The sequence below is a fragment of the Colletes latitarsis genome, chromosome 10 (genome assembly GCF_051014445.1).
Source record: "Colletes latitarsis isolate SP2378_abdomen chromosome 10, iyColLati1, whole genome shotgun sequence".
Taxonomy (NCBI): domain Eukaryota; kingdom Metazoa; phylum Arthropoda; class Insecta; order Hymenoptera; family Colletidae; genus Colletes; species Colletes latitarsis.
In genome coordinates this window covers 22235357-22255941 of record NC_135143.1, presented here as the reverse complement: position 1 = coordinate 22255941, position 20585 = coordinate 22235357, and the positions used below count along the sequence as shown (strand labels likewise).

General features: G+C 38.4%; 1 protein-coding gene across 2 annotated transcripts in view; it reads right to left on the bottom strand.

Annotated features, from left to right (window-relative positions):
- The window catches only part of LOC143346467 (cyclic GMP-AMP phosphodiesterase SMPDL3A), an 82631-nt gene that overhangs the window by 22258 nt on the left and 39788 nt on the right, over nucleotides 1-20585 (bottom strand). For both annotated transcript variants that reach the window (XM_076774587.1, XM_076774586.1), the window contains 4 exons: nucleotides 20053-20121; nucleotides 18211-18382; nucleotides 12865-13070; nucleotides 10211-10404 (listed from right to left, as the gene is read on the bottom strand). In XM_076774587.1, coding sequence (XP_076630702.1) covers nucleotides 10211-10404; nucleotides 12865-13070; nucleotides 18211-18382; nucleotide 20053 — 573 coding nt within the window. In that variant the 5' untranslated portion in view covers nucleotides 20054-20121. The remainder of the gene's footprint in view (nucleotides 1-10210; nucleotides 10405-12864; nucleotides 13071-18210; nucleotides 18383-20052; nucleotides 20122-20585) is intronic.

The following is a 20585-nucleotide window of genomic DNA, read 5'->3' as shown; positions in this document are numbered from 1 at the left end:
ATTCTACGCGGAACCTTCGGAGACGCCGCGGCAGAGTTGATATTTCGCGGAGATCTGAAAAAGATTTATCGTTCCTCCGATGGGGGTTGGAATACTGACGCGTGACTGATTCGCTTGTCAATTACGGCTCTTAATCCCGGTTCATTTTTGTTCATTTTCTCGAACGCGTCCCGCAGGTTGGCGCGTGTTTCTGTCGTTTTTCAGACGATCTTCCGCCACAGACTCTGCGATTAACGATGGACGCGGAATTTATGATACGAAGTCGACCGCTTAGGGACGCTGTCCTTTAGATTACTCCGATTCTATCAACAAATCCACGGTTCTTCGTTAATCGAATAATGCTTTTAGAAAAGGAGAATGGAAAATAAGAACTTCATTTATATGATTTGCCTGGCGCGCCTGACCATTACTCTCTATTTCTACTTAGAACGTTGACTGCCAGACCGAATCGCTCAAATTGTCCACGAAAACGAAACTTTGCTTCTTGACAATTGAAAACCACTCACAATTTATCATAGAACTTATTTTTACTATCTAGATACATTTTCTTTAACGTCAGAGTAGCTTCTTTAGACGCTTTTAGAAAAGGAGAATGGAAAATAAGAACTCCGTGCCTATCGCGTCTGCCCATTACTCTCTATTTCTACTTAGAACGTTGACTGCCAGACCGAATCGCTCAAATTGTCCACGAAAACGAAACTTTGCTTTTTGGCAATTGGAAACCACCCACAATTTATCATAGAACTTATTTTTACTATTTAGATACACTTTCTTTAACGTCTAATCTCGGGGAATTAATTTTTTTCGCTCCTCAGTGAAAGATCATTTTATCGCAAATAATGAAGCACCTACATATACTTATCAAACACTTTCCCAAACGTTAGAAACAACGCGTTTCCTATTAACTATAAACGCACGAGGACGTTTCTGATTGTAACAACGTCGCATAAACGGCCACAGGACGATCCGGAAATGTCGTATCGCCGAAACGCGAGGTTATTGCGCTGTCGCTGGAACGAAATTTTGTTTATCGCTTTCCCTACCCAACAGGACCCAGTAATAACGCCCGCGGAGCCGTTTTTCATCCCTGGATCGATCGATCCACGGGGGAATATATTCCCCCGCGCGACGAGGAACAAGTTGTTTTTGTCGAGCTGCGGTGAATTTTGATGACAGTAATGTCCCCCCCCCCCCCTCCCCTGGTTCGATCCCACGCGATTCACGGGTTTATGCGTAACGGGGTGACACGCTCGCTTTCACGTGCAGACGTCGACGGTGTCAAAGGAGAAGACGCGCGAGAATAGTTGTGGTGAACCGGGTTTCAAGGGTGGCGCGAAGGAGGTTATACGCGATCGAGATCAATAGGATCGGCGTGCAACGCGTTTAGCTATACGGATCTTCGTAACGTGTATGGAATTCAAAGTCCTTCCATAATTTATCACCGGTCGTAGCATCCAGCCGGCTGAAGGATTCGTCCTCGTTCAAAACGCCGCGAGCCATAATCGATAACCGATATCTCGAAGACGCGTTATCTGACACCGATATCGTCGAAATCGCAGCGCTGGTTGCACCGGCGAATTCGTAATGCAAAGAATCCGTACTGGGGGATGAGTGGCGAGACGGGATAGTAATTGCTCGTTGGAATAAATTCGCGACCGATCTCATTCCGTCGAAGCGCGAACTCATTGTTAGCAATAGCGCCAACCACTACCGCCGAGTCTGCGTGTGTTAATGGAATTCTGCAAATTCCAGGAAGAAAGAAAGAAGCATATCCGCGCGACGCCGTGGAATAGAAGGTATCCCGGTTCGAATAGCTTGTCAATTATGCGGCGTACGGTGAATTATGGGCGACCTTCCACAGACGTACTTCGCGGATTCCATATGTTAAGCTCTGTCGTAAAATCGATCGCTATGTTTCGCGCTTCAAAGTCCCACGAAATTAACCGGCTGTTAGAAATGTACACGGATTTTTCAGATGACTCTGTTTGGCAATATAACAAAATTTTTATCGTTGATGCATGTATATTTAATGAACAATTTTTTTATTATTTTTATTTCACGAGAAAATAATGTATTTATATTTATATTTTATTCGAAACAGTTAGTAAGAGTAATGCATATATATGGAGTGTTTTTGTTCAGATTATCTTTTTCGTAATTTCGTGTATTAACATCTCTATCCTCTTAAATTTTCTTTTTGAAATTACAAAAAAATAAATTAGACGCGATCGACTGATAAGTACGAAACCATTTTAAATAAAATACGAATTCGTGTGCCACAAATAGATCTAAGGGAAGACTGTTGCAAAATATATTAAAAACAGCAATTTTATTCTGTGCCAGGTTCGCCGCAAGTTCTCCTTCGGTGTGGGCGCCCGCAGAAAGCTGAAGCTTGAAAATTACCAGTGTAGGGCAAACTACAGACACAAGACACGAAATAGTTCGCAAACTGGGAAGCACTGCAAGATTAGCAAGGATGTATAGTACAAAGAAAGCAACGTTGGGTTTAAAAATGTCTTCGTTAGGGAACTTTGAAGCATTCGTGCCGTTGGAAAAGATATTACTCGCGTAGTTTCAGGTCGAAAGAAAGTTCGATCCCGGGCAGCAAGTGCATAAAAAAAAACTCGTTCTTTTCTGTTCTTTTTTGTTCCTGTCGAATAATTCACAAATGTAAATGTTACTCTTCCGGATACAGATAATGGCGATCGTAAACCGAGACCTCGTATATGATTTATTTAGAAGACTTTGCTTTTATGTTTAATAGTTTTGAACGCGGTAGGGTTGAAATCTCGCCCCTTAAACTTGATTTATCGCGGTTGGAAAAAAATACGTGTCCCTTATATTTGCCCGTTGTACAAAGTTGCAAAGCCCAGGGAGCCAGGAATTTCTTTCAGCGGTCGCTACCATATGAAATAGATGTTTGTTCCGGATGGATCGATCCCGCAGAGGGACCCAAGACCCGTTTATTGGAGCGGAGAGTAAATCTTCGGGGAGGTTCGTTCGATCGCTGTGACACATTGCCCGGGTATCTATCAGTTTCCACGAAATCATTGTAACGTACTGCTGGAAACGCTTTTCACGGGACAATTAAACGCCGAGGTTTAATTCGAACCTCGTTCCGACGAGCAAAGTAATTGGATCGAATTGCGTCCAACGTTGTCACCGCGAAAACTGCGATGAATTTTTTCATAAGACTACCTTCAATTTTTATCGCTCGCGTAAACAGTTTTCACTCGAATACCTTCAGAACAGTTCTATCAATTTAATGTTAGAAACAGAATCCCGTGTACCTCGATTTGTAAACCTGACAGTAACTTTAAATAACTTGAAAGAACTGTAATTCCTAAACATTTCGAAAACTAAAGAAAATATTTCGTCGGAAATTGAACGGATAATATTCGAGTATTTTATTTCTGACAGACCGTGCGCGTTTCTTAATTTCCTCGAGAATTCGTGCAATAATTCAAGTTCGTCGTGTTTATACGCGAAAACACGCCCGAATGTAGCGTCGAATTCACGATTCGGGGAAATTTTTTGCGCGGACTGATGTGACTAGAATGCAATACGCTCCGAGTCGAATTTCCATTCGTCCAAACTTTTTGCCGGAATTGGTTCGTGGCTGCACAACCTGTCAAGCCCACTAGTCCCGAATTTTACATTTTTGAACTCACTTCTGACAGTAAAATATGATTTATCAGCAGGGGAGTTATGGAAAATGCACACCGAATCGTATGTTTTGTTCAAGCTGCGGTCAGAGAAATTTACGAAACCCTGCCCCGAACCGCGGTTCCTACAGCACGTAATAGAAAATGAAACTTATACGTCTGTGCTCGATATTTTTAGAGAAAAGTAACTCGTAACGCCGTGGCCCGCCCCCGCGTACGAGCACAATCTTCCAGTAACATGCAACCTTTCGAATTGTTACCGATAAATTGATCGAAGGTATTTCTATTATATATAAGGTACGGTTACGACCCCTTTAAACTCTATTCGTTTTTAAAGTTTCACGCGAGTTTAAGTACTTCGGGCTTATTGCCCCGTGCCAGTTTTTGTACTGTTTCCCGTAACTTATAAGCGTAGATATTAAATATCGATCTTTGCATACTGTGTGTTCGGAGGAGTACATCCTTAGAAAGTTAAGTTCGATGAATACGATAACTTTCAAGAATATGGAGCTTATTAAAATTCGTAGTAAATTGTAGCAGAATGCAGAGGCTTTTTAATAAAGGGTATATTAAACACGGTTAGTCTTTCCGGTGACACGCGTATTTACTTTGCTTCGAAACGAACACTGGTAGCAAAACAGCAGTTACAAAGTGGATAATTCACTCTCGTTGAACGCTTCCATATTTCTTTTCGATATAGAGTTGCATCAAAAATACAAATTAGAAGACAAGAAACATTTGAAATTACGTGGGTCTAGTAAATTTACCCCTGCTTTAAATACTTTGACATTTATGTGCATTCTTAATTATTTTATGGGCCGACTGGACTACAAAAGGCACTTTAATTCGAAGCCTATGTTGCCAACCACGTTTATGAGACGCCGTTTACAGGGTTTTATATAATTAAACTATGGCTGTTTATGCATTTATGGGAAATTTTAGAAATACGTAAGAAACGAATTATTATATTTAGAGGTTGAGACAACCCTCTACAAAGCTCCCATTTCATTAAATCAATTAATAAAAATATTCATTTGCATGAAGATCTACAGTCTACTTATAATATTCTAGGTTTTCACCAAACTTTGTCAGTATATTCTGCAGGTATAAGTAAGAAAAGAATGTATAAACATAGGCCGTTTGAAGCTTCGTTTGTGACAAAAATACGAAGGTCCAGTGATAGACTGTACGTATAATATAAGGAAACTTTGCATGGAATCAAGATACATGGGTGTAATGATTATATTTCACCTGAAAATATGAAAAATGTGGGCTCGACGGAACCTTTTCCCTTTGATCGTTCGTGGTCTCGATGTTTCCAGAATCAATTACATTCGCGTACCGTAACTCAAGCCCCAAGACGTACGTATCACCCAGAATCGTCGTAATGAAAGCAATTTTCTCGATCTAGATCGTTTCCTCTTACAAATAGCATTCCAGAGGCGCGTACACATCGAACGGCGGCGCGATTATCGAGCTGTCGAACAATATCGAATATTAATATTTCCTCGGTAACTTCGTGTCCGGCGCGGAGAAAGGGGGATTCAACGGTTGCTCTCAGACTATAAAGTTCCGGGGCCCGGAAGTTCTGTTATTGACTGATAGCCTGTCGTCCCAGTAACCGTATCCCGTGTAAAATAATTTATCGCAACAGAGACCAAAAGCGGAGGAAACGAAGCGGTGTTGGCATTGATACCGCCCCCCCCCCTACGTCCCCGCCCTCGCGTCCAAGGATTTTCATCCCTCTGCCCATATCCCTTCCCGAATTGACGTTTCGTCGATAAACTTTTCGACGTATAGCCTCTCGTTGACTCAGATTTCGCAGGCTCGTTTTACGGTATCCGGGTGCGTCTCGGTATCCGAAGCGAGCTTGATCCTTTTAATTATCGAACTCCCCGTAGCCGCGCAAAGGGGGAACCGTTCTGCAAGTTAAATATACTCAAGCCCCCGCCTAGGAACATTCGCACCCTTTATCAGCGCGCGATGTATCCACGAGTTCCTTTGTGCTACACGACGCGCGCGTCGGATCCTCAGGAAGGCGCAAATAATATCGTTTCGCGTTACTTCTATCGTCCCCCTCTGTCTGTTACAATTTAACGAGCAACGGTCTGACTCGCGACGCAACGTTTGATAAACGGGGAGGGGGGAATAATTACGACCGTAGTTGAACCTGCGAATTTTTCGACTCTCGGGTCCTCCGAGACGCTCGGCTGTCTCAAAGACGAAGTCGCTGCAGTTCTAACTAAGATGGCCCACTTTCGTCGCGCCATACTTGTTCCGTTCGCAGACTTCGAATAGGATCAAGATCGTGATGAGGCAGAGGCGCGTGCCCCGAGGCGTCACGTTACGAGCAAACTTGGGGCAAATTTTATTCGCGAATGACGAATAAAAATTTCAGATTCGTCCGTAATCTAAATTTCGCCACCGTCGATTTAACACCGAAGCTACCACGACCGTTTTAAAGATTTCGGTTGGAATTTCTAACGTACAATGTTATCTTAACGCCATATAACTTTACGACTTTTTGTTGTAGCATACGTACAATGAATTTTGTCAATATTCGCTTCTATTTTTATTGTTTGTTTCCTGAGAAAAATATATAACCTGCCTTGGCTACCATAGTCGAATTATGTACTTTGATACTACTTGTATTTGTGAAATAGTATTACTTTTACAATTTATTTTTAGGTAATAAGAAGACAGTTTGATGTGTAGAAATTTTTTTTCAATTTTGTCTTGAAAAACAAATATACGGTCGAGAGTAAACTATGGTGGGATGGCGAACGTTTTTAGCGAACAAAATATTGAAACAAAATTCGAACAATGGAATATTACATAAACATTAATCAATTGTGTTTTTAATGATATAGACTTCATAGAATAATTTAATTTTTATCCGACTTATACAAATAAAAGGCTATTTTCTCGTTGCTTTGTTATTTTTCAACCAGACAAGCGAACTTTATATATTCAATTTATGTTAACATAATATTCCATTGTTCAAATTTTGTTTCAGACCTCTGGTTATTAGTTATTATGAAGTCGACCGCCATATTTGCTTTGAATGAAAAAATAATAGTAACAATACACATTGTTCAGAACGTACGGTAAGTAAACATTTTTTAAATAAAAAGTCACGACTTCCAATTAAGGTAAATATACTATATTTATAACTTATATATCAACGAAAAAATCACTGCAAAGACGTCTCTGTTTTGGGAAATGATACGTCTGTTAATTACAAACCCTTTTATTTCTTATTTTTAAGCGTTATATCCAATCTGCTGGCTGTAATTGTTTTGCCTCTATGCTAATTCTTGTACTAATTCCAACACTTTCCCCAAACCTTGCATTATTTTTATTTCGATGTTGCATCGGTCTGTACATCGCGTTGCTATTAATGTTTTGCATCCTCCTGGTCAATTATTTCTTGCTTAATGTGGTGTTTTCTGCATCTGTCCGTGTTGGTGTCCTTTATTACGTGTTTCTGTTTATTATAGGTTCTTGTGGCAATTACTGGGTTTCGTATAGCTATTAGAGAGTTCTCGGTTTTTGGAATTGGTTCATTGTTTTGGAGCCAGTTAACGAGTCTCGTTTTTTTCAAATTTTGTATGTACAGCGCTATGTTGTCCAAATCTATTAAAAGTATTTGGAAAAACTAATTTTATCCTCATCTCAAAATTCGTTAAAATTGACACTTCATTTGGATATTTGTAAGATAAAAAAGAATTCAGCCTTCATGTTATTATTTATCAGAATAACATGACAGATTATTTGCACGTCTTTTTCGGGAATTATAAATCACGCGCGGCGAAATTTCTCTTTTTATCAGATGCAACACAACGGCGGTGAAAATACACCATCTCGCTTGGAAAAAATTTTCCGCGAATTTTTTATCTCGAAAAATGTTACCGCGGTAGAAAAATATCCTTTATACTGTCGTTTAGCCCTTCGTAGTAAAAATTGTTACGCGTGGACTCGGTTAGCCGAAAACGACGAAGATATATTATTCTATCATTGGTCGACGACCGTCATTATTTTTGCGTCGAATTTTTTACACTTCGATCGTCCTTGTCGAATTTCTCTCCTCTCTGGTTTCAAATCCCGGGGGATGTTCGAACGAAAGTGGTGCTCTTTGACGCGGTAATTAAAAGTTTACAGTTACCTCTAAGTTTCAGTAGTTTCCTAGGGGATGCCAAACCCCGGGAGAAAATTTCACGGTGAACATTGATTCACCGCAATGTTTTTGCATAAAACTGGAACCCGGTATTCGACGTTCCGCAGAAGTAGACGCACCGGGAACTTGGATGCGAGAAAGTTTGTTTTAAAAATGGAACGTACGCACGAACAAAGATGGGGTTGGTAGGAATGCAAACATTTCATTTGAACGCGAAAGCAAACAGTTTTTGCACGAACATGTTGAAGATTTTTGCTGAAGAGCTTCCGCATACTTATAGCAAAGTACGTACGTATTTCAATTACATCGTATCCACGGGAATACACAGACGTGGTTATAAAGTGTCTTGTAATTAAGCTGGATACTCGGGAAGCTTCACTGATAATGCAAAAATTTCTTAATGAACTGTAGTTGAGTCGTATGTTGACTGATTTAGTGCTTGACCTTATATTTTGTAACTTTGTCGTATTTATTTCTGTACCTGAATTTTATACGTGGTCAATAAGTTTTGATACCACAAATTCAATATTTAACATCTTACTCGAATCTCATACAAATTTCTTTGCTATTCTCCTAGTGTCCATAGACTCAAAATAGAATTTAAATTTTCATAGGTGTTTTATAATTTTTATTTCATCTACTTCGAAACGTTATGTTTCTCACGTTATTCCGCGTTGCCTATAAGAACTAGTGTTCCTAATGTAAAGGAAGGAGTAAAAAGGTGTACTGTAACTCAGAGTAACAATGGGATTAAGCAGAAAATTTATAACTGCTACCTTCACTTCGATCCACAACTCTTTGTATTTCAGTAACAGGAGGTCAGTTATTTTCGTTATACGGTGACTCGGTTTTCGCACAATTTGCGTGGAATTTAACACCAGACTGCTACACCAGTTTTTCAAAAAAGTGTACACCGTTGCTTGTTAGTTTCTCGAAAAATAAAATTTCCTTCGTGACATTAAACACCTATATTCGCCTCTAAATTAGATACAATCCTGTTTTGATTGATTTATTCACTGAATAAGGATTATAAAAATATTCACCGATTTATTCAAACTTTTGGTCGATAGTGTATGTTAAAAAAAATATTGTTCAAACGCAAACCTTTCCTTTGACCCCTTAAAAGTCGCGGTCGCAGACGTCGAAGAAGCAATATCGAAGAAAATGTGTTCCAAGATATTGGCGACAATCCCACACCGAGTTCACGGGTGCTTAGCTTTCACTATAAATTTCAACTTCTCTCATACCTCCTTGAACCTTGCGTACAGTCATAAATACATTCTATACAAACCTCATAACCATTGAAAGTTTTATTGGGAAAGTCGTATCTCGCGTTAGTAAAGAACACTTTTAAATAACAATCGACATTATATTATATACTTATCGCATCACATCGTTCTACTGTAATATCGTATAAGACAAATGAAGAAAATTAATTGTTTTCTCATAAATCCAGTACTTTCGCGTCAGGAATTACAGGAGCATCGTGAAAGACGCTCGAGGGAGCTCGATAATGGCAGTAAAAAAAAATTTAATCCCGAGAGAGGATTAAATAATCTTCCGTCCCGGTGTAGCGAAATCTGCGCGACTTTTTAAACAACTAATTCAGTTTATTAGAGGCCGAAATTCGATACGCAATTTTCTCAAATTACGCAACCTGTATACCTGATATAAACAAAAGTTTACGTAAGATTTAACGATGGTATGCGATAGCTTGTAAATTATTAATTGTATGAAGAATTCCTCCGTACGAAAGTTGCATAAATTCCAGAACAATATTAAACTAAGTGTAAATTCTTTTTTCAGGCAGAGGCACCCGAGAAAATGTCCTATTTTTAATGCTAGAATTTGATAGAGTAATGAATTCGAAGAAAACAAATATTCAGGTCTACTTGTTTTAAAATTAAACAGTTTCACCATGGAGATTAAATGCCCAAAAACATAAATTACACAAATAATAAATTTTAGAATATTAAAAACAGAGCCTTGGAAAAAATTTGTACAGATAGATAAGATATTAATAAACGTTAGTATAAAACAGTAAATTTTGTTTAAACCAGGATACTCTCTTAAAAATTCGAAAATAGTAAAGACCTGCTTTGTATTTTGTAAATGCCAAATTCTTCGTTGCATGAGAAAATAAATCCGTGAATGTATTCGTATAGTGATACTTCATACAACGCATAATTTACCTGTTATTCAAAGTAATCGCGATAAGTGTCTCGCTTTGTAATTTAAAACCGTTGCTGGATCGAGCTTTCCAACTGTGTCAGTTCGTAAAAATAATAACAGAGGCGAAAGCAAACAAAGCAGAGTTACGGCACGCTTCGAGAGTTAATATAATAGAATTCTGTGGAACTGTGCTTACCGTTTCCTCCTTCCTTCGAGCATTGTCGAGAGTCGACTCGAACCAGTTCCATTGACCGAAAGGATCGAGCGTGTTATGGATCGTGCTTCCAGAGCGATGCAATGTATGGTTGTCGGCTGTGTTCAACCACAAATTTGTGTTGAGGAAGATGATTCGATACTTTTTCGAGCGCTGCTCTATCGTGTAATATCCGGCTGAAACAAGTGTTTGAAATCGTCGAGTGAAGTTGCCAGCAGCTTACGTTCCGCTTGTCGTTCTTTCTACCGTAATTTTCCGCCTTCAACGACGGCGCTTGGTATTATTAGCTTCTTACTGAAACGACTGCGAACAAAGTCTGACCTTATTCGAACAAATTTCTTTTTACCCTGATTGTTACGAATGGATTTTATTCGTTATTCGAGTTTGTGGAAGTCTGCCCGTGCGCGACTTATAAGTAGCAATTTGCTCGACCCTCCACAACCCAGTGTGACTCTGAAACAAGGGTGGAGAATCCTCTGGCATCGACAGGCCATTGTCGATTTCAATCAATTTTGTTAAAATTATAAAGAACTCAGAAGAGGTCAGGAGTAAATAATTACTATTCGTTAATATTTGAGTCTTGTCTTGTCTGAGTCCATGGATATCCGTTAATAGAGTCAAGAATTTTATAGAAATGCTCAAAATAATATTTTTAAACAATTTTTATCGATTAAAATTAAAAACGAATTTGTATAGGGTCCTGTCGTTCCTAAATTCAGTTTAAATAGTTTATGGAGCGATTATTTATGCAAAAACAAATTGAAAGTATAGAATAGAATTTCTTTGTTGTCAGAGTAATCGAATTTGGAAATTTGTCAGGCACGCGTGCGATTGAATACGATTTTGTTAGCGCGTCTGACCCTTACTCGATCTTTCTACTTGCGTTAATATCCAAGTCGTATTCTACTGCACGCGCCCAGTGAATTTTCAAAATCGATTCTCTCGAAAACGACGGGTTATACGAAGAGACTTTGTTCTACATTTTTGATTTAGTTTTGCACGTAAAATCAACTTATGCTTGTTTATTCCACTCGGTTTCACTCGTTTTATATATTCCGTGAGAACCATGGATAATTATTAGTTCTTAAAGTCGAGTCCGCTTAAAAACCAATTAATGCAGGTCTGCAGTACGGAGGACGATACTTATAATTGAGAAGCTATTAGAGCAAAGTTTTACATTGCTCGTTATATTCTCGGCTCTTTAAAATGGCATCGCTTTAATCTTAAGCTTCTGCTCTGAAGTAACAAGCACCGTTGGAGATCAGTTTAATTGTATCTAAGGAAGTATTTAGATTATAATGATTAGAGCGGTTTCCATTAATTGTTTCGAAATTTGTCGAAGTTTGTTTCCAATATACCAAAGTGTGTTCACGTTTTCATTTTTAAAACCTTTACAATAATATTTTTGAAGTCATCATTGAGAGAATTTAAAAAATATCATTTCTTTTTCATTAATTATAATATTAAGATATATAATATAAAAAATGACTCTTTTATCCTGCGTTAAAATTACTATACTATATTTAAAGAAAAATTTAATATCGAATAAGAAACATAGTTAATTATTTGATTTATCGTATATATTTTAACGCGTATATTCAACTTTTTCAAACAACTGTACACTATTTTGCTCTCTGGAGATTCATAACGGTATTTGAAGCATTACAGTCATTATTTCTGGATGAACGCATCTCAATTTCAAAACGTGTCCAGTATTGATGACCCATCAAAGACTATCAAAATTCCCCATTGTACAGTTATAGTAAGTCACATAGCCAGAGGCCATTCATAACCGCCGACATTCGGTGTTCACAACTAAAACGCGTAGATATGATGCACACGCTTTGTTCGTAGCGTACAGTGAACTTCGTATATACTTCGCTCAAAACTGAATTTTATTCAAAGTTGTTAATTTGGAATAAATCTAGTAATTGTTTCATAAAAAAGATTTGTAAGCGTTTAAAATTCTGCGTTTAAATAAAGGTTGTACTGAAAAATATAAATAATTTTCTAACTATTGTTTCGTTGTTTATAATGGAAACACACAGAACCCATTCTACTCCATCCTGTATAATCATATTATTCTTTCATTTCTAACATTCCTATCGGTTTTTAAAAATACCTTTTCAACAATTCATTCAACGTAAAAGAAAGTAAAACCTATATTTGATTTATTACTACCACAGTAATGTGGTTCTCCGCTGCCACAAAAATAGCCAAATTCTCTAGCGATACTCCGAAGATATTCCGTTTTCGTCTCTGGTAAAAACGTATTTATTAATACAATCGGAAAATATTGGAAGCGTACGAAAATATCTTCACACGGATACCATCGGACGTAGCCATTCCCTCTATCGAACACCTTCGGTTGTTTCGTTTCGAGATTGTTGTACAATCTAGTGTAGTCCAGAAACGTAACCGAAAAATGTTAAAGCCCCGAGACGGAAAGCCCGGCGGTCTAAAATTTCGGTCTTCCGGCAGACCGAGCTCTTGATTTAATCCGATTCCTAGTGTTACTTTCCCGAAGTCGTGTTTACCATTACAAGACACGTTTCGCTCGCTGCGCGGAGAAATTCCGGGTCCGTGCTCTACGAAAACCCGTGGAGAGCACAATCAGAACGCTTCGATATACCCACCGGTTTGAAACGTGTCCAAAGCCTCCTGCGGCAGCCATTGCTGCCAGAACACAGCGAGCTGCGAGAAGCTTACTCCGATGTCCTCGTGTCCGAGCGCCGGGAACACAAATTGTTCCTTAAACGTGCGAGACAACAGATCGGTCAAATTCCGCAAACACTGCAGACGCAGCTCGGCGCTCATGCCAGCGGTGCGCGTCAGCGCGTCACTGCAACAAGTAGTTACAACCTCGTTAGTACTGGTTACATACGACGAGGGCTGCGAGAATTACTCCGATTCACTGGTAAACACGAAGAAACGATATCGCGCACGTGTCGCCGCCACTTCGTTTCGACCCCGAAACTTTATTGCCATTAATATTCAGTAAGTTTACACGTAACCGGCGTCACCGTTCGACTCTACCTTTGGTCCACGTGCGGGTCCTAGCATAAATTTCATTTCAGTTGCCAGTCTTCCATGTTCGCTCAGCGGTTCGTTTTATAGACTATAACTTGTTTGGAAGAGGCCCTGTCTGGAAAACTAAATTGAACGTGAACCGTAACATTTTGTTGGTTACGATGCTTCGTTTTGGAGATTATTGTAATCGAGGATTGTAGTGGCAACCGAATACGGTCTGTTTAACGCGTTCGTTATTCGGTGTTTCTACTCGCGTCGACGTTCGAATCCTACTAATCGATTTTGCAATTGTCGATTTTCTCGAAGAAATTTATTTTTTCATGAATAATGATTTCTTCTGCGTTTATTTTATTATTTTAAAATTGTGTGAAGACTACCTAAGTTTAGAAAGACAAGAAACTGTCGCAATCTGATCAAAAACTTGCAAAGAGCTTGAAGTTTTAATCCGGATTTGTTAAAATGTAATTAGCAACATTATGAAAACTGGTTACTATTGCATTCGAAACATAAATAAGTTTGTTGAACCCTGATTCCTTTGGACTGTTTGTTTAATTGCAATTTGCTAAATCGGGTCAAAGATTTCATGTAACCCTTTATCTGTAAAGTACACCATATGGTGCATTTGTCCAATTATAAGCTACTGCGGAACGTACCACATGGTGCGCACCTTATATTTCCAAAGTAAACTTTGAAATATTAAATTATCTAGGGAATACACCAAAGCAGACATCAATTAACATTAATAATGTATTAATAGCATTAATAATGAAACAACGAAGGAATGTAACTTGTGAAAGCGTAGATATTGCATGTCGCTATAATTGGATAAGCAACCTGTGAAGTTTGAACTGCGTTTCACTGGAACACGATTGAAGCCCTTTAGAAACTGGGTTTTGCTCGTAAAAGTAACTGCCGCTTAGTATTGCGACGCATGTTTGATTTTATATAATTCTTTTCATAGAATTGGTTACATTTCTTTTGCATTAAACAAATTTCTACCCTTACTTTCATTACTTTTTATCGAATAATATAATATTTGAAGTAACAAAAATAGTAATTTTACTTTAGAGTTCTGGAAATGATAAAGATTGAGCGAATTTAAAACGTGGAACTGAAAGTTTAAAGACCCAAACGATAGTCGTGAATAATAAGCAGAAGAGAAGATTTCTTCCTATTTAAAGAAGAATTATTTTTTGTTGCATGTTCTGAAAGCTTAAAGAGGTTCAAGAATATCTTGATACAATATTAAGACAAAAGTCTCAAAATTGCTCAAGTTATGCGGATACAACGAATGCAATATCCAGACAGCCGCTAATTTCGTATAAAACTTTAAACCTGTTTTCCTCGAAAATACGTTTGTAGTACTGGCAACAGAAATAGACTCGAACTTTTATAAGTATAAGTGAAAATACATCGCTTTAACTTTACGACATTTTCAGGTCACGAAATTAAAAAAATATTAGAAGAGGAAGATGCACTTTATCGATCGATCATTTAAGAAAAAAAATCATTCTAATATTTTAATTCTTACACGAACGATGGCCAAACTGGTACAGTTAAATTCTAAGTTTTATTTAACTGATATTAACGACCAGAAGCGTCGCAATCACTGTCATCGTGATGAAATAAGTTTTCAGCACAGAAAAATCCAACTCGCTATATTAATAATAATGAAGACGAAGCTTTGAAAATAAAAGCGTAAGTTTGTACGTTTTATAAGTTTTCGTAAAATAATTCCCAGGGGATGACCTAAAAAATTGATCGGGAAAGCAAGAATTCTCCCTTAATTGATAACCTCCAAGGACTAATTGTAATTTATTGGCGCGCCATTAGTAAGATTCCCGTGATTTAATCTCTTAGTGAAGTGAATTTCCCGTTTCAAAATTGGTGGCAATTCTTTTGCGTATTAAATTTCGCTCGGCTCTGGGACGTCATATTTTCGAAGTTCGATAAATCTTGCGATAATCGTCGGTTCTCGCGCCCGCCGCCTTTCTATCGAAAGAAAGGGATCTTTAAATCATAGGGGTTACGAAACGAATGGGCCTCCGTGCACTTTTGATATTTTAGATCCACCGGGTACGTGTTGTAGAATTTATGGAACGAAACTCGAAACACGAAATGAAACGTTTAACTGTGAAATTTAAGGGTCGAGGAGTCAAATGGTATAAATAGAGGAAAGTAAGCAGCGGCGGGTATCGCGTGAGCACACGTGTCGCTACAACTTAATCGGCAACCTGTAAAGTTTAAAATGCGATTTACTGAAATGTCATTAGAAAGATAGCAGTGACTGAAGCCATTAAAAATTCGATTTTCTCGTCATAGACGAGCGTCGTTTAATTTTCGTGTCTCGTTTAATTCTACAGTTGCTTTCAATTCATAAATTTGTTTCGTACAATTTGTTTATTGTTTTCTTGGCTCAAATCTCTAGGTATTACGTTACATAGTAAATTTTTTTAATATTCTTATGATTTTTTAATTGCTAGAATTTAACCTTTCGTACGAGATTGTTAATGTATAATATGTAATTATAATAAATGTAATACAGGTGTTCTTTAAATGTATTATCAGACGAACAGTATTCTGCCACCAAAGAAATTCGAGAAAATAATACCATTTTCTGATAACTATTTTATTTCGAAAATCGAATCAAACTTTACGAGTAATATATTTTTACATTCTTTTTATCGATAGAAATGTAAACTCACACAGTGCAGTACGTACATGTAAGATTAAGCTAAACCATTTGAAAACACGATGCTAAATTGAAAGTTCTGGAAGAGGATTGTTGTAAATTGCGAAAAGTAAGTTGAAACATTTGTAGAATTCGTGTACGACTCTATCGAAAAATCTAGGTTGTTCGTGCAACCGTGCAGTACCAGCATTGTACTATACGTTGACGATAAAACGCGATATTGACGAAATGAATTCGGAACGCCTGAACTTTCGAATCGACCACGAATGAACTTAGGATAGTTCAGAAATTTACTTCATAACTTTCACGTACTTACACTGTATTCCATTGGCTATAACAATTCTTAATATACCTATGTAATGGCAAATCATCGTTTCTACAAAATTAACATTTTATTTTCTACGTACGGTATATTTAAAAATATTTCATTCAGCAGGAAAAATAATTTTTGTTTTTATTCATGGTCGAATAGGAAAAATTGTAAAACCTTCTGTTTTGTATGAGTAAATTTATACAACTTTGGAGTTTTCTTTAAAATAATAGGCAAAAATCGTCTTCGAGGAAAATTGTTTGAACATCACTAAAATGGAAACATTAATATTACTTGAAAAAAAATAATTTGATAATCCAATTTCATATAAAATATTAGTAGTGTAAAGCGCAGAAGCGTAAAAACTATAGGAATAATATCTGAAAATGTAATTAAATATGACGTCTGTATCGATTATTTCGTTACGATAACGAGAGAAAGGTGTTCTATAAGCAAGTAACACGGATAACAGAATTATATTAGCATTAAACAGTCTTTATTAGATTTCGCCATTTCGAACGGGATTACTGATTATTCCAACAATTTATACTGAAGTGCAGTGACGTTTGCAATTGCATCCCCGATAAATTGATGAAACTCCATTAAACTAGTAGTTTGTACGGTTTAATTTATACAGGATACGCGGCCGTTCCTATGTTGCATCGCACAAACACAAATCCTTATGGTTCATTGCGTTCTTGTTTCTCGAGTTTGCGAATTAACAATTATCAAATTAGTTCTCGGTACTTTGCGTTGAGCATCGATCAGTATTGTTTTGATTTATCAACCAATTTACTGATTGCTTTCGAGTACTGCTACTCGAACAATTATTCCTTGATTAAAATTTGATGCCCGACTAAGCGATCCAGAACTTGTCTGCTTCACTTTCTGTTCTAATTTCAACTTTGAATAAAAATAAATCAAACACCAGCTATATTTGTTTCGGACTAATAGAATGATTATTAAAATTTATCAAGTAACGAATCGAGTAATAAATACATGTGAAACGTTATGCATTTAATACATACTTCTAAAAAATTTAGTGTAATATAACTCGTATTATATTCTATTTTTATCTATAAGCACTATTCTCTGCCTCGAATGTAAAAATATTATACAGGATGTTCGGCCACCTCTGGGAAAAATTTTTATGGGGGATTCTAGAGGCCAAAATAAGACGAAAATCAAAAATACCAATTTGTTGATGAAAGCTTCGTTAAACAGTTATTAACGTTTAAAGTTCCGATTTCGGGAGTACGTCTATTCACCGAAAATTATTGTAATTGACCCCCGCAAACGAAAATAATTTTTCCAAAACGATTTGAAATTTTTTCTTCCGTCGAAAAATTTCACACCTTCTCGAATTTTTTTCTCGAAAGTGGGTAGGATTTGGGAAGTATGTGTATTCACCAAAAATGATTGTAATTGACCCCCGCAACCGAAAATAATTTTTCCAGAACGATTTGAAATTTTTGAATTTAATTGTTAATAACTTTTTAACGAAGCCTCCATCAACAAATTGATATTCTTGATTTTCGTTTTATTTTGGCCTCTAAAATCCTCTATTAGAATTTTTTTGTTTGTATTGTATAATGAATAAATAACGTAAGAGCGACTTATTCCTGGACCAAAGATAAACGCAAAAAGGTCGGAATGAAATCTAGTTTCTCCGTTCCGATAGGCGGAGCGCGTCAAGCGACGATCAAACGCCTTTTAAACGGCCCGAGGAACCCGTGATTCAATAACGCGGCGTCTCGGAGCCGATAATCCCCATAAGATTCGGTTAGTTGAATTTCCTACGCCGCGATTACCATCCAATTAATGTCCGGCAAACATAATTCCTCGCGAGATTCTTATCCGGCGTCGGCGGTAAAGCGATTAATCGACCGTGGGGATAGCAGCTCGTTCCTCACGGCCAGAGGCGGCCGTCTGCGGGGGCGTACAACCTACCCCGTCCAGAGGACAAATTCGATTCCTTCGCCGCGATGCGATCTCATTGCCCTCGCCGCTGATTCGATCAAGGCCCACGGTGAATCGCAGCTATAGTCGCCGAACTCTCCCGCCTGCTTTCTGTTGGCCCGTATCCGCCCGTTATCGCCGCTGCTCCTTGTGTTCCAGCACACTGAAAAGAACGGGGCAAACGAGACGGCTGAGACCAAGTTGAATCGCCACGTATGCAAGACACGGGGTTGCACAAAAGAAGCCCCGTCCATCTGGCGAACGGAGGAGCGACGCGGTGGAGAACGTGGGAAAGAGTGACCTTTAAGGAAAAAGCACACTGGACGGGTCACGTACCGCTCCGCTAACGTCCAAATGACACGGAGTCAGAGGTTGGGCTAAGGTATGGGGACGCAATTTGAAGTACTGCTACTTCATGCTAGTCTCGTGCCAGCTAGGCACGCCAGGTACTTTAAAACGTTCGGTAAATACAGGATATAGGCTCGGTGCCCGGAGAACACTGGAGACCGAATGTGGCTAGGCCTGCCATAACTTCTGCTACGACTACTTGGCTGTTGTTCCGTTAGTACAATAGAACCTCCATTATCTAATAGTAGAACGCAACTGTTCGATCAATTTTCGAGTCATGGAACGTCTGCTTTACTCGCGTTAATTTAACTCTCGTACTCGTGGCAAAATAACATCGTGATGTAATTTATTTTTTCAAAATAAAGTTGCTTGAAACCTTATTAGTATTCACTTTTCAACCCTTGTATCCTTATAAACCGAAGAAAGATTATACAGATATTTCCGTCCTTTTCTAATACCATGAATGTTCGGAAGACTTTTAATAAATACAATTTTAATGCCAGCCAATAATATCATCACCCTATATAAGAAAACGGATCGAAAATATGGAATAAAATTTTTCCATATGACGCTTCGTTTTCGAGAAAATTCATGTACCTGGAATGAGAGTAGAATTCAGTACGACTTGGTTAACCGTGTCTGACCATTACTCGTTATTTCTACTTGGGTTGGTGTTCTTAACACTTTCGCAGCGTGTAGCGATCGCGGGTCGCAAATTGCTTCTCGTGCCGTTGTTTTACGCACGAAATAACGCTGTGTTATTCGGTTTAATCCACCGATAATACACTTTTGCAAAAAAAAATCAAGAATTTACTTTTACATACGTTCAAATAATAATGAATCACTGACAGACGACAAAAGTATCGAACATTTACTAGTATTATTAAAAAATAGTAATTAAAATAGTAATTAAACCCGGATAAAAATCATTCTCTTTCAATACAAACATCTACAAACGCTCAACGCAAGTAGAAATAACGATTGTTGGGCAGACGCGTTAAATAAATCGCATTCAATCGCACGGGCAAACCTAATGAATTTCCAACATCAGTTACCCAAAAACAAAGACTCGCGCGAATAAACCTTATTCCATATTTTCTACTCGTTTTACCATGCGAAATGACCATATTGCTATAGGATGCATCCTGTAACACGACACACGATTTTTACGACAATAACAAAAGTTTCAAAAGCAGATTCCTGTCATAGTGAAATCCACCTTGGGTTTTTACGAATGTGACCATACATATTTTTTTTTTAAACATTGCAGGTCAAGACGAATTCTGTAACGAGGGTTGTTTTCTCATTTTAAAGACGTTCGGTCACGTTTGATGGTTCGTACGAATCGTAAGATCAAAATCTGGTATCCGGCGTCTCTCAGTGTTATCCGGCGGGTAAAAAGGGCTATAGCTGGCGGAAAGGTGTGCGTGCAGTGCATGCGGAGGACGGTTCTTCGTACGTACGTCCGACACGGGGACTACTTACTGCTCGCTGCGTTTCCCTGGGTAGAATACTTGGGGTCATAGTGGATGTCGGTGATGTGCCAGAAATACCCTGGAAACAGAGAAACGAGGTCGTAGTTTCTGTATTTTGGCTTTTATTTGCATCCGTCGCGTCGCATTTCCATTCTCTCTTTCATTCCTACGGTTAGCCCCTGTAAACTGATGTAACGTCGCGTCGGGGGGACGCTTTGTCTGTGCAATCACGGAAACGGAACGAAACGAAACGACAACGACAACGACAACGGGCGTCGTTCCCCCGTGAAAAAAAAGAAACGAAAGGTACGCTGCCTCGCCCCCGGAGGAAGTGGAAATTTCCAGGAGGATTGAATTGAAGTGCATTCGATTTCTTGATGTAACGCGGATTGTTTTAAATTAACTGCACGACAGCCCCTTTCGCGGGAGGCTGAACGAGGCGGGGCTACTTTGCAAGGTAATTAGAGCGTAGATCGATTCGACAGAGAGGTTAGATTCGTTGGAACAAACGGGTCGAACGGAACGGAATACGAACACGAAAGA